This window comes from Aspergillus foveolatus (assembly GCF_047715535.1).
Source record: "Aspergillus foveolatus strain CBS 279.81 unplaced genomic scaffold BDW70scaffold_16, whole genome shotgun sequence".
Lineage (NCBI taxonomy): Eukaryota > Fungi > Ascomycota > Eurotiomycetes > Eurotiales > Aspergillaceae > Aspergillus > Aspergillus foveolatus.
This window is the reverse complement of record NW_027396080.1, coordinates 396,141-409,404: the sequence shown is the minus strand read 5'-3', so window position 1 is coordinate 409,404 and position 13,264 is coordinate 396,141. Positions and strand designations below refer to the sequence as shown.

Below are 13,264 nucleotides of genomic sequence, written 5' to 3'. Positions count from 1 at the left end.
GCCGGTCCGGCTGTCTTTGGGACATTTTTTGATGACATCTTTCCAGTCATGCAGCTGCATTGGACATCTCCGCAAGAGCCAGGGGCTTGCCGATTGTACTAAGGGAAATGCATGCAGCGCACTCAAATCACCCACTTATATTTTATAATTCCACCTGGCATCCACCTTCTTCTCCCGATCTCGAGCTTTACGATCTCAGATGCATATCGCTGCCATTTCTCAAGCAATCAACTTTCCGGAAGCACAAGCATAACACAATAACCCTGAAAGCCTAGTAGTACAAAACATGGGAGCGTCAGCGCTTCGACAGGCACCATTGGGCTACCAACAGGGACAGTATGCTGTAGATTTGGAAGTGGTAGAGCAGCTTCATCGCCATCAGCGGAGCTGTACTGGGAGCTTGAAGGGCATGAAGAAGAGCGATGCGCTTGCGTGGTCCCCCCCCCAATCATCCTGTACTTGCTGGCCGCGAAGAGGTGATTGTTGGTTTTTCTCGAAACTTCAGGGATATTAATCTTCGCCAGGGAATCCTCGAATGCCACACCGAAGCATCGCACCGGACACGCAACCCCTCCGCATCCTTCGACCGGTTTATCCCAACTCCCGAATGATAATATAGTGTTGGATCGCCTTCAAGCAAGTCGGCCACCCACCGAGGGTCCGCTAACGGCCATTACCAACCTGCCCACCACTCTACCCATGGACAGATCCTGAACGTCCAGAATTACATGTCGACTGATAGTGCTACCGGGAGAAGTTCCATTTTTCCCCCTCCTTTTATAAAAAAAGTTCGATGGGTCAGTATAGCTGAAATCTGAATCTAAGTGTCAAATGGGGAAGTTATGGTCCTTTTCTCTTACCGTAGGCAGTCCACTGTCCGGCGGGAACATATACTGTCCGGTAGGACGAAGATATAGTCCGAGGGAGTAAAGGCCGAACAAACACATATTGGACATATATTTCAATTTCGCTTGATGTTGAAAAAGATTAGACAAAGCTAGTGGCCCGCAATCATGCCTTTCATCTTGGACAGGGATCCAACTCGCATACTTAGGGGATTTGCTGCAACGCCTAGGGTGGGAAGAAGGCCATACAGCCGAAATATAGCGAGAATATCCATAGCAATTCCAGCGCAAATTAAAGCGAAAATCATACTCATATCTATTTCTCTACCTCCTATCCCGTTTGGCCCGATTGATAAGTTAAAAAACAGTTAGGGCTAGTCTCGACCCGCGCCGCCTCTCGCTCGGACGGACGGAAGCCAGGCAGCTCCAAACATCGTCCACTATCCATCCGCCCGTCATCCGCCCGAACTCCAACCACGAGCCCACCCCCCTCTTGCATCAGCTTTAACCGATCACGACTTGCATGGGGCTGCCTGTCAAAGAGCTCCTGTGGGCCTGATTAATCTCGATCTCCAGTTTAAGCTTATTTGAACGTTTGTAACGCTTTTACAAGTATCTGTTTACGTTCCTTACGCGTATTGTTACCGCACTATAGGTGATGGTCTACTTTACACTTACCATGTAGCACCTCCTATCTAGCAATGCACAGGCTATTTTAGGTTCACAATGGCAAGTTTCCTCTGAGTCTCTACGAATTGAATTCGTTTTTTGACCTCACCAAAGAATGGCAGAGGAGCTCTCCTGCTCAACATCAACACAACGCATACGGATCTTCATTATGGGAAAGAGAACATCCCTGCTTCCCTTCACCCACCTTTCTGACATACGATAGCGTCATATTGACTCGAGGCTGCAGACCTAATTCTACCTTTGCCTGCAGTATATGCGGATATGACTGCTATCTGCAAACCACTGATTTTGTAGTCCTCGGCGGCCCTAGAATAAACGAATTCTCCCTCTCAGGAATATGCCACAATTTCCGCCCTGGCTATTACCGCACTCTGTCCTTGTAGACCAAACGAAACACGTTTAGCTTGTGCGGTCGAGCAAAAGAACCGCGGAAATACGGCATTCTATAGGGTAAACTCTTCGCTCCATATAAGCACAGAGAAGAAGGGCGCAGGGCTGGAGAGGAACCCGAGCGGATGCGGGAAATGATGTTTATACTCCTTGACTTTAATGGTCTACCACAAGCAGATGGACTGCGTGTATACCCGCCATCATCTTCGCGCCTACATTGCCAACGGAGGTGAGTAGATGTGTACAGGTTAAGACGCTGTTAAGACAGAATCATAAGCAATGACTCTCTACCAATTAGGGTTTGTTTGGATAAATGGGATTGTATGCTCTATTTTCGCAGTCTAACAAAAATAAGCAACGGTGTCCGTAGAAGGCATATTACCTTCGTCAGTCATCTTACTAAGGAAAGAAAACAAAATGATGCAAAGCCGTTATGCCGTTAGTTGAGAAGGAACCTCGTATAGAATTAAATTTAGTAGATCAGAAAACGCCCCGTTTTTGTTTACGCAGTACCAAACTCCTTGATATCAGTTTGCTTGCCTTGGAGGGCAAGAGGCACGATACCGCTGACGTGCATCTCAGGGCCGTATACGTGCATGTTGAGGCCAAGTTCCTCACCGACAGCCTTGATGTTCTTGAGACCTTCCTGGTAGTTGGGACCGGCACGGCGCACCCAGATCTGGACCTTGTGTTCGTTCAGAACGGGGGCAACCTCTCGAAGGGCGCGAATGACACCCTTGAAAGTGGAAGCGACGTTGGTGAAGTTGGCAATACCACCACCGATAAAGAGGACCTTGCCATCGGGGTGGATGGGAGAGCGCAGCATTAGGTCGAGAATGGTGCGGGCGTAGTTGAAAGTCTGAGTCTCAGTGGGAGCACCGGAGTATTCACCATAGTTGGCGAGCTCGCTAACGAAACCAGCGGAAGCAATGGCGTCAGCGTAGACGACGGAGGCACCACCACCAGCGACGAGAGTCCAGACACGACCGTTGGGGTTCAGGACAGTGAGCTTAAGAGAGGCACCAGTCTTGGCATCCATGTCCGAGATGAACTTCTCCTCCTTGCTCAATTCACGTCCGAAAGGAGCGGGGAACTCCATGGGAGGACCGGCATCAATGTTGACCTTGTCGGATGTGGGCAGAGCAGCCAAGCCAAGGTTAGCCGGGCTACGAGCAACAGCCCACTTGGTACCACACTCGAACTCAGCAGTCTGGTCAAGCTTGGCAGCCAAATCAAGGAAGTGGACGTCGGCAGAAGTAGCATCGGCGTTGGGAATGACAACGAGAGGGTTGATCTCAAGGTAGGTGAACTGGCAGTCAACGTATACAGCGTAGAGACGAGAGATGAAGTCAACCAGGACGTTGTGAATGCCCTTGGGGACTTTGCTGAGAAGTGCGGAAGCGATTTCCTCGTTGGAGGGGTAGTTCTTGAGGTTGACGGGGATCAGAAGCTTCTCTGCCTTAGCATCAACGTCACCAACATCGACACCACCCTCGTGGGTAAAGAGGATCCAGTCACCCTAAGAAATGTTAGACCATGAACGTAGTTTCAGCGAGTGCGGTGACAATGTTCCTTACCTCACGCACGGAGTGAATGTTAATGTAGTACTCGGTCTCCTGAGGGTGAGGAACGAAGGGCTCAACAAGGAAATGGCGGAGAACACCAACAACGGTCTCAACCTGTTGTTCCTTTGTAGCACGAGCCTCGATCCATTCTCTGGCCTCAGCCCAAGTCTTGTTCAGCGCGAGCAGACCGCTCTTGCCTCGTCGCTTGATCAATTGGTCTGGCTTCGCCACGAACTTGGATCCGGGGGTCAGCAGCCATGGGTATGTAACCTCCGCCTGGTCGAGAACGTCCTTCACGGAAAGGTCGTCGGGGAAGTAGAGGGAGGCGAGCTTGGGAGGAGGGTTGTGAGTGCTGGAAGGAGGGAGAGGAGTCGGCTTGATGACGGGGGCGCGAGTGAGGTGGTAGTTGAGGATGGCCTTGCCATCGGCCTCGAAAATCGACTTGGCGGACATTGTATGTATGTGTGTGTGAGAGGAAGGGAGGATTGGAGGTTATTTAGATGAGTAGGTCGAAAAGAGTAGGTAGGAGGGGAACAGTGTTTATGGGAAGTAACCCCGGATGACGGCGATGAAGAGTATAGGAAGGAGAGAAAGAGAAGGATGGATAGAAGAGAGAAGGGGGTTGAGAATAATTTGTCTGCGAGGTCGGCGAGAAAAAAGGCCTGCCAGATGAAGATAAATTATGGTGAAGGGGCGGAGGGGAAGGGGAAACAAAAAGGTGTGCTGATGTACTCCGTACCTGGTAACGGAATCAATACTGACCCTCTGATACCGATGGATACGGGTACAAAGTCAATTGCTCTGGAGTCTGACCTGGAACCGACAGAGCGGTGGGGTGTCAGCTTCAGTCGAGCTGTTGTTGAGCGTCTAGATTTTAATTCCTACTGGAGCTTTATCGATACGACATAGTGTTGGGGATCGTCGCGGGCGGTAATTTTGGTCGCAGTATGCACCCTACGCTGTAGCCTGAATACCTGTTCCCACCGCCAGACGAAGCCAGACCTCCGTGCGTTTTGTTGAGCTGAGAAGACCAACTAGTGATGCACCAGACTATACGTAGTCTGTCTTCAGAGTATGGAACAGAACATCAATAGGGTTACAATGACGGCGGTGCTGACGTTAGAAGGCTTTGAGCCTCGGCCAGCTTCGAGAGGAACATAGGATTCAGTGAGGGCACGTATCGAGCTGTACAGGGCGTTGACTCCGGCTCCGGGACATCGTATTTAAAGACTGTCCTTATACTCCGTGCCCCAGACCCGGGATTCATGGATTTTTGGTGAGCTAACACACCGTATAGCTTACTGTTTCTATGAGTAGTCGGAGTATCGTACCTGGAATCTAGTTGTTCCGCGGGGTCCAGTAGTAGTAGTTTCCTATGAACGAAGTGGTGCCGGCGGAACATTCGACCCGCAGCCCGTATCTAATCGTAGACTCAACAAGGTGGGGTATCCACCAAATGCTGGATTCTTCGAGGTAGGCCCAGGAACGACGACGGGTCAACAACAGCCGCTTTTCATGACAGATTCTTCAGGGTACTGACAAGAACGAGTTCCATCAGATGATAAAGGCTTCTGAGTAAGTGCAAGAACGGCCACTTGCCGTTCTTGACCGAGTAAATCTGGCTGACACCCTTTGCTGAGCTCTCACGAGCCGAAGTTTCTAAACATGTGCTATCTACTCTGTACATACTCCGGTTCCCGAACTCCGATTCCTCTTATGGTTGGGTTGTATTTTCACCTTACCAGCCATCGTCAGCGAGGTTTTCGACACAGAGTAATTTGATCAGTAGTTCTATGGTTATATAAGTCAACAGACCGAACTTTGAAACATCAATGAATCAACTCCAGTCCGGACTGTGAGTTGTCGGTGTATTTTCCATCCCCAATTGTGGGTGGATCCCAGCCCCATCGTACTGTAACGTAATGTACGGGAATCTCATACATCGATACGATACACATCATTTTTGGACTCCCTTCATCCAAGCTCCATAATAATATTAACCATCCTCTTTAACCCCCCCATCAGCTCCCGATATCGTCCTCTTCTTCTTTAATCTCAACCTGGGTCATTTTCAATTCTCTTCTCCTGACTTTCCTCGTCCTTTACCTCCTCCATCTCTTCCCGTCTACTCCTCTTCCTCCTCATCCTTCTCTCCATCTTAGTTGGAATCCTCCCGACTTTTTCTCCCACCTTCCTCCTATCCCTACTCTATTGCAGTCGCAGATTGCTTTATCTCAGTCAACCTTGATACTCTCCCCTACCGTCCTTCTCCTTGAATCTTCAAAGCTCTGTTGACAGGCAAGTTCTCCGCACCGAATGGGTGCATTGTTACACCTAGCTAACTTCGACCGAGCAAGCAGAGTATCAGCCATCATGCCTGCCGCTCCCCTTGTCAGCACCGCCAACGGCCCCAACGCCAACGATAACATCACTCGCTTCGAGCCTCCCAGCCGAGTGCGCTCTCCCTTCGCCGATGCCCTCTTCCACAACAAGACAAGATGTTTCGTATAGTAAGTGCAATGCGATAATGGGTAGTCAATTGCATAAACTGACGGCCACTATAGCGGTATGCAGCCCCGAGCTGTCCAGGGTATGCTGGACTTCGACTTCATTTGCAAGCGTTCCACTCCTTCCGTTGCCGGTATCATCTACACATTCGGCGGTCAGTTCGTCAGCAAGATGTAGGCCGAATCTACCAGGATTGATATTGGTTCATACAGCTGACATATGTCCGCAGGTACTGGGGTACCAGTGAAACCCTCCTTCCTGTCTACCAGGACACCGCAAAGGCCATGGCCAAGCACCCCGACGTTGACACCGTTGTCAACTTCGCCTCTTCTCGTTCCGTCTACAGCTCAACTATGGAGCTGATGCAGTATCCCCAGATCAAGTGCATTGCCATCATCGCAGAGGGTGTTCCAGAAAGGGTATGTGAGCTGCGTACTGCGCAATTGAAGAGACCTCAGCGCTGACATAAAAACAGCGAGCTCGTGAAATCCTTGTCACCGCTAAGGAGAAGGGCATCACCATCATTGGACCTGCTACAGTCGGTGGTATCAAGCCTGGCGCTTTCAAAATTGGTAACACTGGTGGTATGATGGACAACATTGTCGCTTCCAAGCTCTACCGCAAGGGATCCGTGGGTTATGTGTCCAAGTCTGGTGGAATGTCCAACGAATTGAACAACATCATCTCCCAAACCACTGACGGTGTTTACGAGGGTGTTGCTATTGGAGGTGACCGTTACCCCGGTACTACTTTCATCGACCACCTCCTTCGTTACCAAGCCGAGCCTGAGTGCAAGATTCTTGTTCTGCTCGGTGAGGTCGGTGGCGTTGAGGAATACCGTGTCATTGAGGCTGTCAAGAACGGTGTCATCACCAAACCCATCGTCGCCTGGGCCATCGGTACTTGCGCCAGCATGTTCAAGACTGAGGTCCAATTTGGTCACGCTGGTGCCTCTGCCAACTCCGACCTGGAGACTGCTGTTGCTAAGAACAAGGCTATGAGAGAAGCCGGTATCTACGTCCCTGACACATTCGAGGACATGCCCGCTGTCCTCAAGAAGGTCTACGAGGAGCAGGTTCAGAAGGGTGTCATCAAGCCCCAGCCTGAGCCTGTTCCCCCTAAGATTCCCATTGACTACTCCTGGGCCCAGGAGCTCGGTCTTATTCGTAAGCCTGCTGCTTTCATCTCCACCATCTCCGACGACCGTGGCCAGGAGCTCTTGTACGCCGGCATGCCCATCTCTGATGTCTTTAAAGAGGACATTGGTATCGGAGGTGTCATGTCCCTGCTCTGGTTCCGCCGCCGCCTGCCCAGCTACGCTACCAAGTTCTTGGAGATGGTTCTCATGCTCACAGCTGACCACGGTCCCGCTGTGTCTGGTGCCATGAACACTATCATCACAACTCGTGCCGGCAAGGACCTAATTAGTGCCCTTGTGTCTGGTCTTCTTACCATTGGATCCCGCTTTGGTGGTGCCCTGGATGGCGCTGCCGAGGAGTTCACCAAGGCTTTCGACAAGGGCATGAGCCCTCGTGACTTCGTTGACACCATGAGAAAGGAGAACAAGCTGAGTATGTTACCTCTCAATATATAGGTTCAGAAGTTCTCATACTGACGCGACATCTAGTTCCTGGAATTGGCCACCGTATCAAGTCCCGCAACAACCCCGATCTCCGTGTCGAGCTGGTTAAGGAATACGTCAAGAAGCACTTCCCCAGCACCAAGCTTCTGGATTACGCCATCGCTGTCGAGACTGTCACCACATCCAAGAAGGACAACCTGATCCTTAACGTTGACGGTTGCATTGCTGTTTGCTTCGTCGATCTCATGCGCAACTGCGGTGCTTTCTCCGCCGAGGAGTCCGAGGACTACATGAAGATGGGTGTCCTCAACGGTCTCTTCGTTCTAGGCCGTAGCATCGGTCTGATTGCCCACTACCTTGATCAGAAGAGACTGCGCACCGGTCTTTACCGCCACCCTTGGGATGACATCACGTACCTGCTCCCCGCCCTGCAGAAGGGTGGCTCGGAGGGCCGTGTTGAGGTCAACGTATAATTTTAATACCTTTTCTTATTATCACATTTCCTCTCGGAAAGGGACCTGGTGTTGGACACAAGCGACCACCGGGCTCATAAAATACGTCTGGAGTTATGATGGCCTATGTTAAGCATTTTTCAAATTAGTTATTTTTTTTTTTTCAGTTTCATTGTTGAATACACCTTAGAGCACATGAGACATGAATGTGGATGATTTAGCGCCGGTTAATTGTAGCAACGTTGCAAATAGTTGATAAGAGCTATCCTAGCCTGAACATAACAGTTCGACCATACTACATTGCTTTGATGAGCATGATTGTCAGGTGATATACACACCGACTCCGGAACTCTAAAAGCTTGGCCGTATTCTCCTGCTCGGGGCCCTATCGGAACTCTTATCAGCAACTCTAAAAAATAGCACCATCTCCCATCTAGCTTGTCCAGTCCCAACAAGACCTAGCTCGGGACATTTCGCACAGGAACAAAGAACACAATTTAACAACGACGCAACATAAGCCGCCCAGATGGTCCGCGTCAAACACCGCTACCTTCTCGTCGAAATTCTTTACCCCGACCCGTCCGCCAGCCCGCCCTTGTCCTCAGCTACTTCACTCAAAAATTATGGCCAACGATCGCAATTACGATTTCACGCGCCCACATCCGACGCCCTAACTCCAAGTCTTCTCGCTAAAATGGTTCGTGACGAAGTCGCCAAGATGTTCGGCGACTGGGGAATCGGTCGACTAGGTGGTGTTGGTGCGGGTGGTGTTAGCGGTATGCTTTGTGCTCCTCAGTCATCTTCTTGAGTTCTGTTGGACGTCTGAAGTCTCAACCGCGGTTCGGTCATTGCTGATTACATTTACCACTGCGATAGTGAAATACCTCTCCCCAGCAACCTCAACAGCCATAATCCGGTGTCCGCGCGCATCCTACCGTCTTGTTTGGACGGCTCTCACGTATATATCTCACGTACCGGACCTCAGCGGGACCAACGGCGCAAAGTCTAAGCGACTGGACCTCGCGAACTTGAGCAGGCCGTGTGTGTTTCGGGTGGTTAGGGTGTCTGGCACAATCAAGAAAGCGGAAGAGGAGGCTGTGAGGAGAGCGAGGAGAGAGATTGTGAGACTTAGGGGGAAAGAGGAGCTGGGTGTTTTGGACGGCTTGGTTGGGGAGCTTGAGAGGGATATTGAAAGAGGAAAAGGGAAGGAGAAAAAGGTTGTTGAAGACGCCGATGACATGGAGTTGGATGTGGATAGTGATGTCGAATGATTGAGAAGGAGGGCGGTGGTCGCGAGGCAGTTCTGCTTTGTTGAGAAACTGGTCAGTTTGTCAGATGCTGGGGTCTGTTTGGTGTGGCTATTGTACATATACATATATTCGTTAGAGATACCCTATCTTACAGTGCGCTTTCAAGAAATTGAGATGATTACTTCCGTATCACTTTCACTCCACTGTCTGGTACAGGCATTCTGCGCCCGAATTCGTAATTGTCATCATCGTCGTCTTCGTTCCCTGCTTGGTGGGTTGCAGCTTGCTGGTGATTTTTTATCTCCTCCTCTCGCTGCCGTCGTTCCAACTCATCGTACTCGTCTTTGGCATCTATCCAACGTTCTTGAATATCACGGATATCCATTGACCCCATTCCTTCCCGAACAGCCACTTGCCAAACAGAGTCATTTGCGCCTTCTGCAGGCCCGAACACGTATCCGCTTGCGCGATCAATGGCCCGGAGCAAATTCATCATGCTCTTTTTATCTTCCACAGCCAGTGTTTCGAAGCCCACGAGTCCAAACTCCTCAATCAGGGTAATGATGGCATTGTTCAGTGCTCCGAACTTCTCGTGCGATAGCCGGGAGGACTCTGACTCTAAATGGGGGAGGAGGTATGTAAGGTCCTGAACCTCGGTGTAGAAATCTAGGTTGAAAGGCAGTGAAGTATAATTGGACAGATTATCAATTTTCGTTAGGACGTTGAGATGTGGAAGGTCCATTTGGAGCATGGCACGCAAGCATAGAATAAGAGAGGAGATGTACATCGATGGTAGGGTGAGGTTGTAGGAGTCGATCAGGTGTAGTACTATTAGCTGTACGCACAGATGTTAGCCGGGGCTATGCCATTGAATATGGACAAATGCGTAACGAACTCTGTAGCCCATCTTCTGGATCTTGAAGAAGATATTCCGTAAGGACGAATGGTGAGTGAAAATTTCTACCTGGCCGGGACAATCGAAGATAATATAGTCCTCTAGTTTACGCCAAAGGTATTAGCTTACGGCCGTATTGCAGAAATCAAAAGTATCAGCACAAAATGCGCATACCTCCGAGCTCTTTCAGCCCTTCCCCCAAGAAGTCAAAGTTCTCCTCTAACTCCTCCAACGCATACAAAACACCGCCGTTCGGACCTAACTGATCCTCACTCATAATTTCCTCCAACGTCACAAGATCACGCACGTCCAGCGCGCAGGGATATGATGTTTTGTCATTTGCGGGGTCGAGATTCACGATCGAGCATTTGCGCCCTATAGCTCCGAGGAACTGGTGCATGCCATTGCAATAGGTCGACTTGCCTGCACCCGGAGGACCTATGACGAGTTGTGCGAACGGCATTACTGTTGTCTAGGGAACTATAGAAAAACAAACCCTGATGGAGAAGAAAGAAAGTCGAGTCGAAGTTCATGGCGAGCGGGGATCATCGAAAGGCGGTGGCAGAAAATGAAGTTGGAGGAGCCGCATCACCAATGCCAAATCTAGGCCGACCAGCCGACAGCTCTAAACTAAGCTACAGCCATTGACTATTGTGGGCCAATCAATATGGCATCAAGTAAGCTTCAGATGCACTTAAATTGACTGAAATGTGCTGACTCAACCTTAGATCAATTTACCATTACATCGCCGCCGACGGATGCGATTTCCGCGTTGAAGTTCTCTCCCGCTCCCGATTCGACGCGATTCGTTGTATCGTCATGGGATAAGAATGTTTATGTCTACGACTTGCGGGACGAGAACGGAGCTGCGGGTGAAGGGAAATTACTACAGAAATTCGAGCACCGTGCCCCCGTGCTTGACGTTTGTTTCGGAGCTACCGAAGACGAGATCTTTACAGCCGGGTTGGACTGGGATGTGAAGAGGTGAGTGCGTTTGACATTTCATGACAGCTATATGCCTGTACGTGTTCATAACTAGATGTCTTTAATGTAGGATTGATATGGCATCTGCTAGTCAAACTGTCCTCAGTAGCCACGATGCCGGCGTCCGCAGCGTTGCCTACAGTAAGGAGTACAGTATGGTCATATCCGCCTCGTGGGATAACACGTTACATGTGCATCGCCTGGCCGATGACAGGAGTGTCACCAATACGGCCTCAATACCTCTACCATCAAAGCCCTTCTCCATGTCTCTCACAGCAACGAAGCTTGTTGTCGGCATGGCCTCGCGAGCCCTACACATTTACGATTTAAAATCACTTTCGCTCTTAACGGGACAGTCGGAAGGGGGTGTGGCGCCGGCCAAGGTTGAAGTTGAGCCATGGCAGCGACGGGAAAGCAGCCTGAAGTTTATGACGCGCTGCGTTGCTTGCATGCCCGATGACGCCGGATACGCTTCATCCAGTATCGAAGGGCGGGTTGCTGTTGAGTGGTTTGATCCCTCAGCCGAGTCGCAAGCGCGGAAGTACGCCTTCAAATGCCACCGACAGACATCGGATGATGTCGATGTGGTGTATCCCGTCAACTCGCTAGCTTTCCATCCAATTCATGGAACGTTCGCATCTGGAGGCGGTGATGGTGTGGTCGCCCTTTGGGATGGCATCGCAAAGAGGAGGATCAGACAGTACCAAAAATATCCTTCCAGTGTAGCGGCTGTGGCATTTAGCTCTAATGGAAAATACCTCGCAGTTGCCATCAGCCCAGGATACGAGGATGGAAAGGATGATTTTACTGATGGGACGGTCAGGATCTATGTGCGTGAACTCGGGGAGACGGAAGCTAAGGGAAAAGGCGCGAAATAATGGAACATAATCACGAAACTAACATTTTATGAATGGCGCATAATCCAAGTAGGTACTCGTAAAGTGCTCGAGGAACTTGGCGGCTCCAGACCAACACTAATTGATGTAATCTATGTAGAATCTAATCGTATTATTCGTATTTACTTTATCACCACTTTAATCTTATATGCACCACTGTCGAGATACCTCAAGCGTCCGCTTTTCTGACCTGCACTGAACCGTCAGGCATCCCAAAGTAAGCCGCAACGGGCTTCTGGCCTCCAATGCCTCCGAGCGCCTGGGCCTGAGGCCCGGTCACGCCAGAGAAGATACCAACATCTAAAACACCAGGAATTTGCTTAATCGCCAGTGACAGAGCATCGACCTCCCAAATGCCATCCTTTCCGCTGCCGTCCTTTCCAGCTGCAACGTCCGCTTTTGTTAAAAGAGTCGGGAAAGGTGCGTCGATGATGTAGAAGTCCTGATCCGTTTTCAAAGGGCCTAGCTTGGATCCAGTCTGCGGCCGAAGTACAGGATTGATGCTGCCCAGCTGTCTCAGAGCAGGCAGCACCCGCTTAGCAGCTATCGGAGCCACCTCAATGGGAATGTACTTCCAGTTAGACAGGAGGCGGGACTGTAATTTTCTTGAATCTGTAATTTCACACAAGATTAGTCAAGCTTTCGATTATAGATGCGCCGCATGAGTTACGAACCAGCAACGCAAATGAACTCCTTGGCTTGCAGAGCAACAATCTTTTCCTGGAAAAGACAAGCACCACCGCCCTTTATAAGGTTAAGCTCATCATCCACCTCGTCTGCACCGTCGAACGCAATATCAAGCACTGTTCCTTCGGGAATGGCATCGAAATCCACTGCTGTCAGGCCCGCCGAGACGATCAGCTGTTTGGACTGGAAGCCCGTTGGCACATAGCACGTGCCGGAGGTATCGATTCCCAGCTCCTTGATGGCCTCAACAACATACACAATAGTAGAACCACTGCCAATACCGACAAACTTGGCATCTTTGGGGTAGTGGTTTTCGACAGCGGCCTTTCCAGCGGCGCGTTTAGCTTTCTCGATAAGCTCGGCCATTGTGGTTTTGAAGCGGACGGGTATTGGGGCTATTCTTGTACTAGCCCGAGGACTAAGATGGGACGGAAGAGAAAGACAAGAGTTGGACCGAAGCCGGAGACTGCGCATCTATTAATATGCTTGTGGATTCTGTGAAAAAGTCCGGGGGAGAGGT

At 50.3% G+C, this 13,264-nt stretch overlaps 6 protein-coding genes across 6 annotated transcripts; 3 read left to right on the top strand and 3 right to left on the bottom strand.

Moving 5' to 3' along the window:
- Positions 1-2,228: 2,228 nt before the first annotated feature.
- On the bottom strand, positions 2,229-4,250 carry aclA (putative ATP citrate lyase subunit (Acl)). Its single transcript, XM_073743694.1, has 2 exons — positions 3,503-4,250; positions 2,229-3,444 (listed from the first exon to the last, which is right to left on the bottom strand). The coding sequence occupies exons 1-2, from the start codon at positions 3,941-3,943 to the stop codon at positions 2,428-2,430; spliced, it is 1,458 nt and encodes a 485-aa protein (XP_073597330.1). The 5' UTR covers positions 3,944-4,250; the 3' UTR covers positions 2,229-2,427.
- A 1,078-nt stretch (positions 4,251-5,328) lies between these two features.
- On the top strand, positions 5,329-8,263 carry BDW70DRAFT_133933 (putative ATP citrate lyase, subunit 1). Its single transcript, XM_073736409.1, has 6 exons — positions 5,329-5,788; positions 5,851-6,000; positions 6,055-6,171; positions 6,228-6,417; positions 6,474-7,569; positions 7,626-8,263. The coding sequence occupies exons 2-6, from the start codon at positions 5,864-5,866 to the stop codon at positions 8,051-8,053; spliced, it is 1,968 nt and encodes a 655-aa protein (XP_073597329.1). The 5' UTR covers positions 5,329-5,788; positions 5,851-5,863; the 3' UTR covers positions 8,054-8,263.
- Positions 8,264-8,342: 79 nt separating this feature from the next.
- On the top strand, positions 8,343-9,448 carry BDW70DRAFT_133931 (Rpp14/Pop5 family protein). The gene is made up of 2 exons (XM_073736408.1): positions 8,343-8,808; positions 8,909-9,448. The coding sequence occupies exons 1-2, from the start codon at positions 8,559-8,561 to the stop codon at positions 9,301-9,303; spliced, it is 645 nt and encodes a 214-aa protein (XP_073597328.1). The 5' UTR covers positions 8,343-8,558; the 3' UTR covers positions 9,304-9,448.
- Positions 9,442-10,662, bottom strand: BDW70DRAFT_133930 (GTPase GPN2). Its single transcript, XM_073736407.1, has 3 exons — positions 10,352-10,662; positions 10,178-10,278; positions 9,442-10,117 (listed from the first exon to the last, which is right to left on the bottom strand). Exons 1-3 carry the CDS (start codon positions 10,638-10,640, stop codon positions 9,461-9,463), a joined length of 1,047 nt encoding a protein of 348 aa, XP_073597327.1. The 5' UTR covers positions 10,641-10,662; the 3' UTR covers positions 9,442-9,460.
- Positions 10,663-10,825: 163 nt separating this feature from the next.
- BDW70DRAFT_133929 (WD40 repeat domain-containing protein) lies at positions 10,826-12,075 on the top strand. Its single transcript, XM_073736406.1, has 3 exons — positions 10,826-10,854; positions 10,906-11,161; positions 11,232-12,075. Exons 1-3 carry the CDS (start codon positions 10,845-10,847, stop codon positions 12,037-12,039), a joined length of 1,074 nt encoding a protein of 357 aa, XP_073597326.1. The 5' UTR covers positions 10,826-10,844; the 3' UTR covers positions 12,040-12,075.
- Positions 12,076-12,226: 151 nt separating this feature from the next.
- BDW70DRAFT_149334 (ribose-5-phosphate isomerase RKI1) lies at positions 12,227-13,110 on the bottom strand (the record flags this gene model as incomplete). The annotated part of the gene is made up of 2 exons (XM_073738991.1): positions 12,227-12,669; positions 12,732-13,110. The coding sequence occupies 2 exons, from the start codon at positions 13,108-13,110 to the stop codon at positions 12,227-12,229; spliced, it is 822 nt and encodes a 273-aa protein (XP_073597325.1).
- Between the last annotated feature and the right edge of the window lie 154 nt (positions 13,111-13,264).

Bases quoted from the DNA above. Each gene is read 5' to 3' on its own strand.
- aclA (XM_073743694.1), bottom strand. From the start codon at position 3,943: ATGTCCGCCAAGTCGATTTTCGAGGCCGATGGCAAGGCCATCCTCAAC. The intron at 3,445-3,502 runs GTAAGGAACATT...AACATTTCTTAG, and splicing joins ACATTCACTCCGTGCGTGAG to GGTGACTGGATCCTCTTTAC.
- BDW70DRAFT_133933 (XM_073736409.1), top strand. From the start codon at position 5,864: ATGCCTGCCGCTCCCCTTGTCAGCACCGCCAACGGCCCCAACGCCAAC. The intron at 6,001-6,054 runs GTAAGTGCAATG...CGGCCACTATAG, and splicing joins AAGACAAGATGTTTCGTATA to CGGTATGCAGCCCCGAGCTG. The intron at 7,570-7,625 runs GTATGTTACCTC...CGCGACATCTAG, and splicing joins GAGAAAGGAGAACAAGCTGA to TTCCTGGAATTGGCCACCGT.
- BDW70DRAFT_133931 (XM_073736408.1), top strand. From the start codon at position 8,559: ATGGTCCGCGTCAAACACCGCTACCTTCTCGTCGAAATTCTTTACCCC. The intron at 8,809-8,908 runs GTATGCTTTGTG...CCACTGCGATAG, and splicing joins TGGTGCGGGTGGTGTTAGCG to TGAAATACCTCTCCCCAGCA.
- BDW70DRAFT_133930 (XM_073736407.1), bottom strand. From the start codon at position 10,640: ATGCCGTTCGCACAACTCGTCATAGGTCCTCCGGGTGCAGGCAAGTCG. The intron at 10,279-10,351 runs GTATGCGCATTT...GGCGTAAACTAG, and splicing joins AGGGCTGAAAGAGCTCGGAG to AGGACTATATTATCTTCGAT. The intron at 10,118-10,177 runs GTTCGTTACGCA...CTGTGCGTACAG, and splicing joins TCCAGAAGATGGGCTACAGA to CTAATAGTACTACACCTGAT.
- BDW70DRAFT_133929 (XM_073736406.1), top strand. The intron at 11,162-11,231 runs GTGAGTGCGTTT...TCTTTAATGTAG, and splicing joins TTGGACTGGGATGTGAAGAG to GATTGATATGGCATCTGCTA.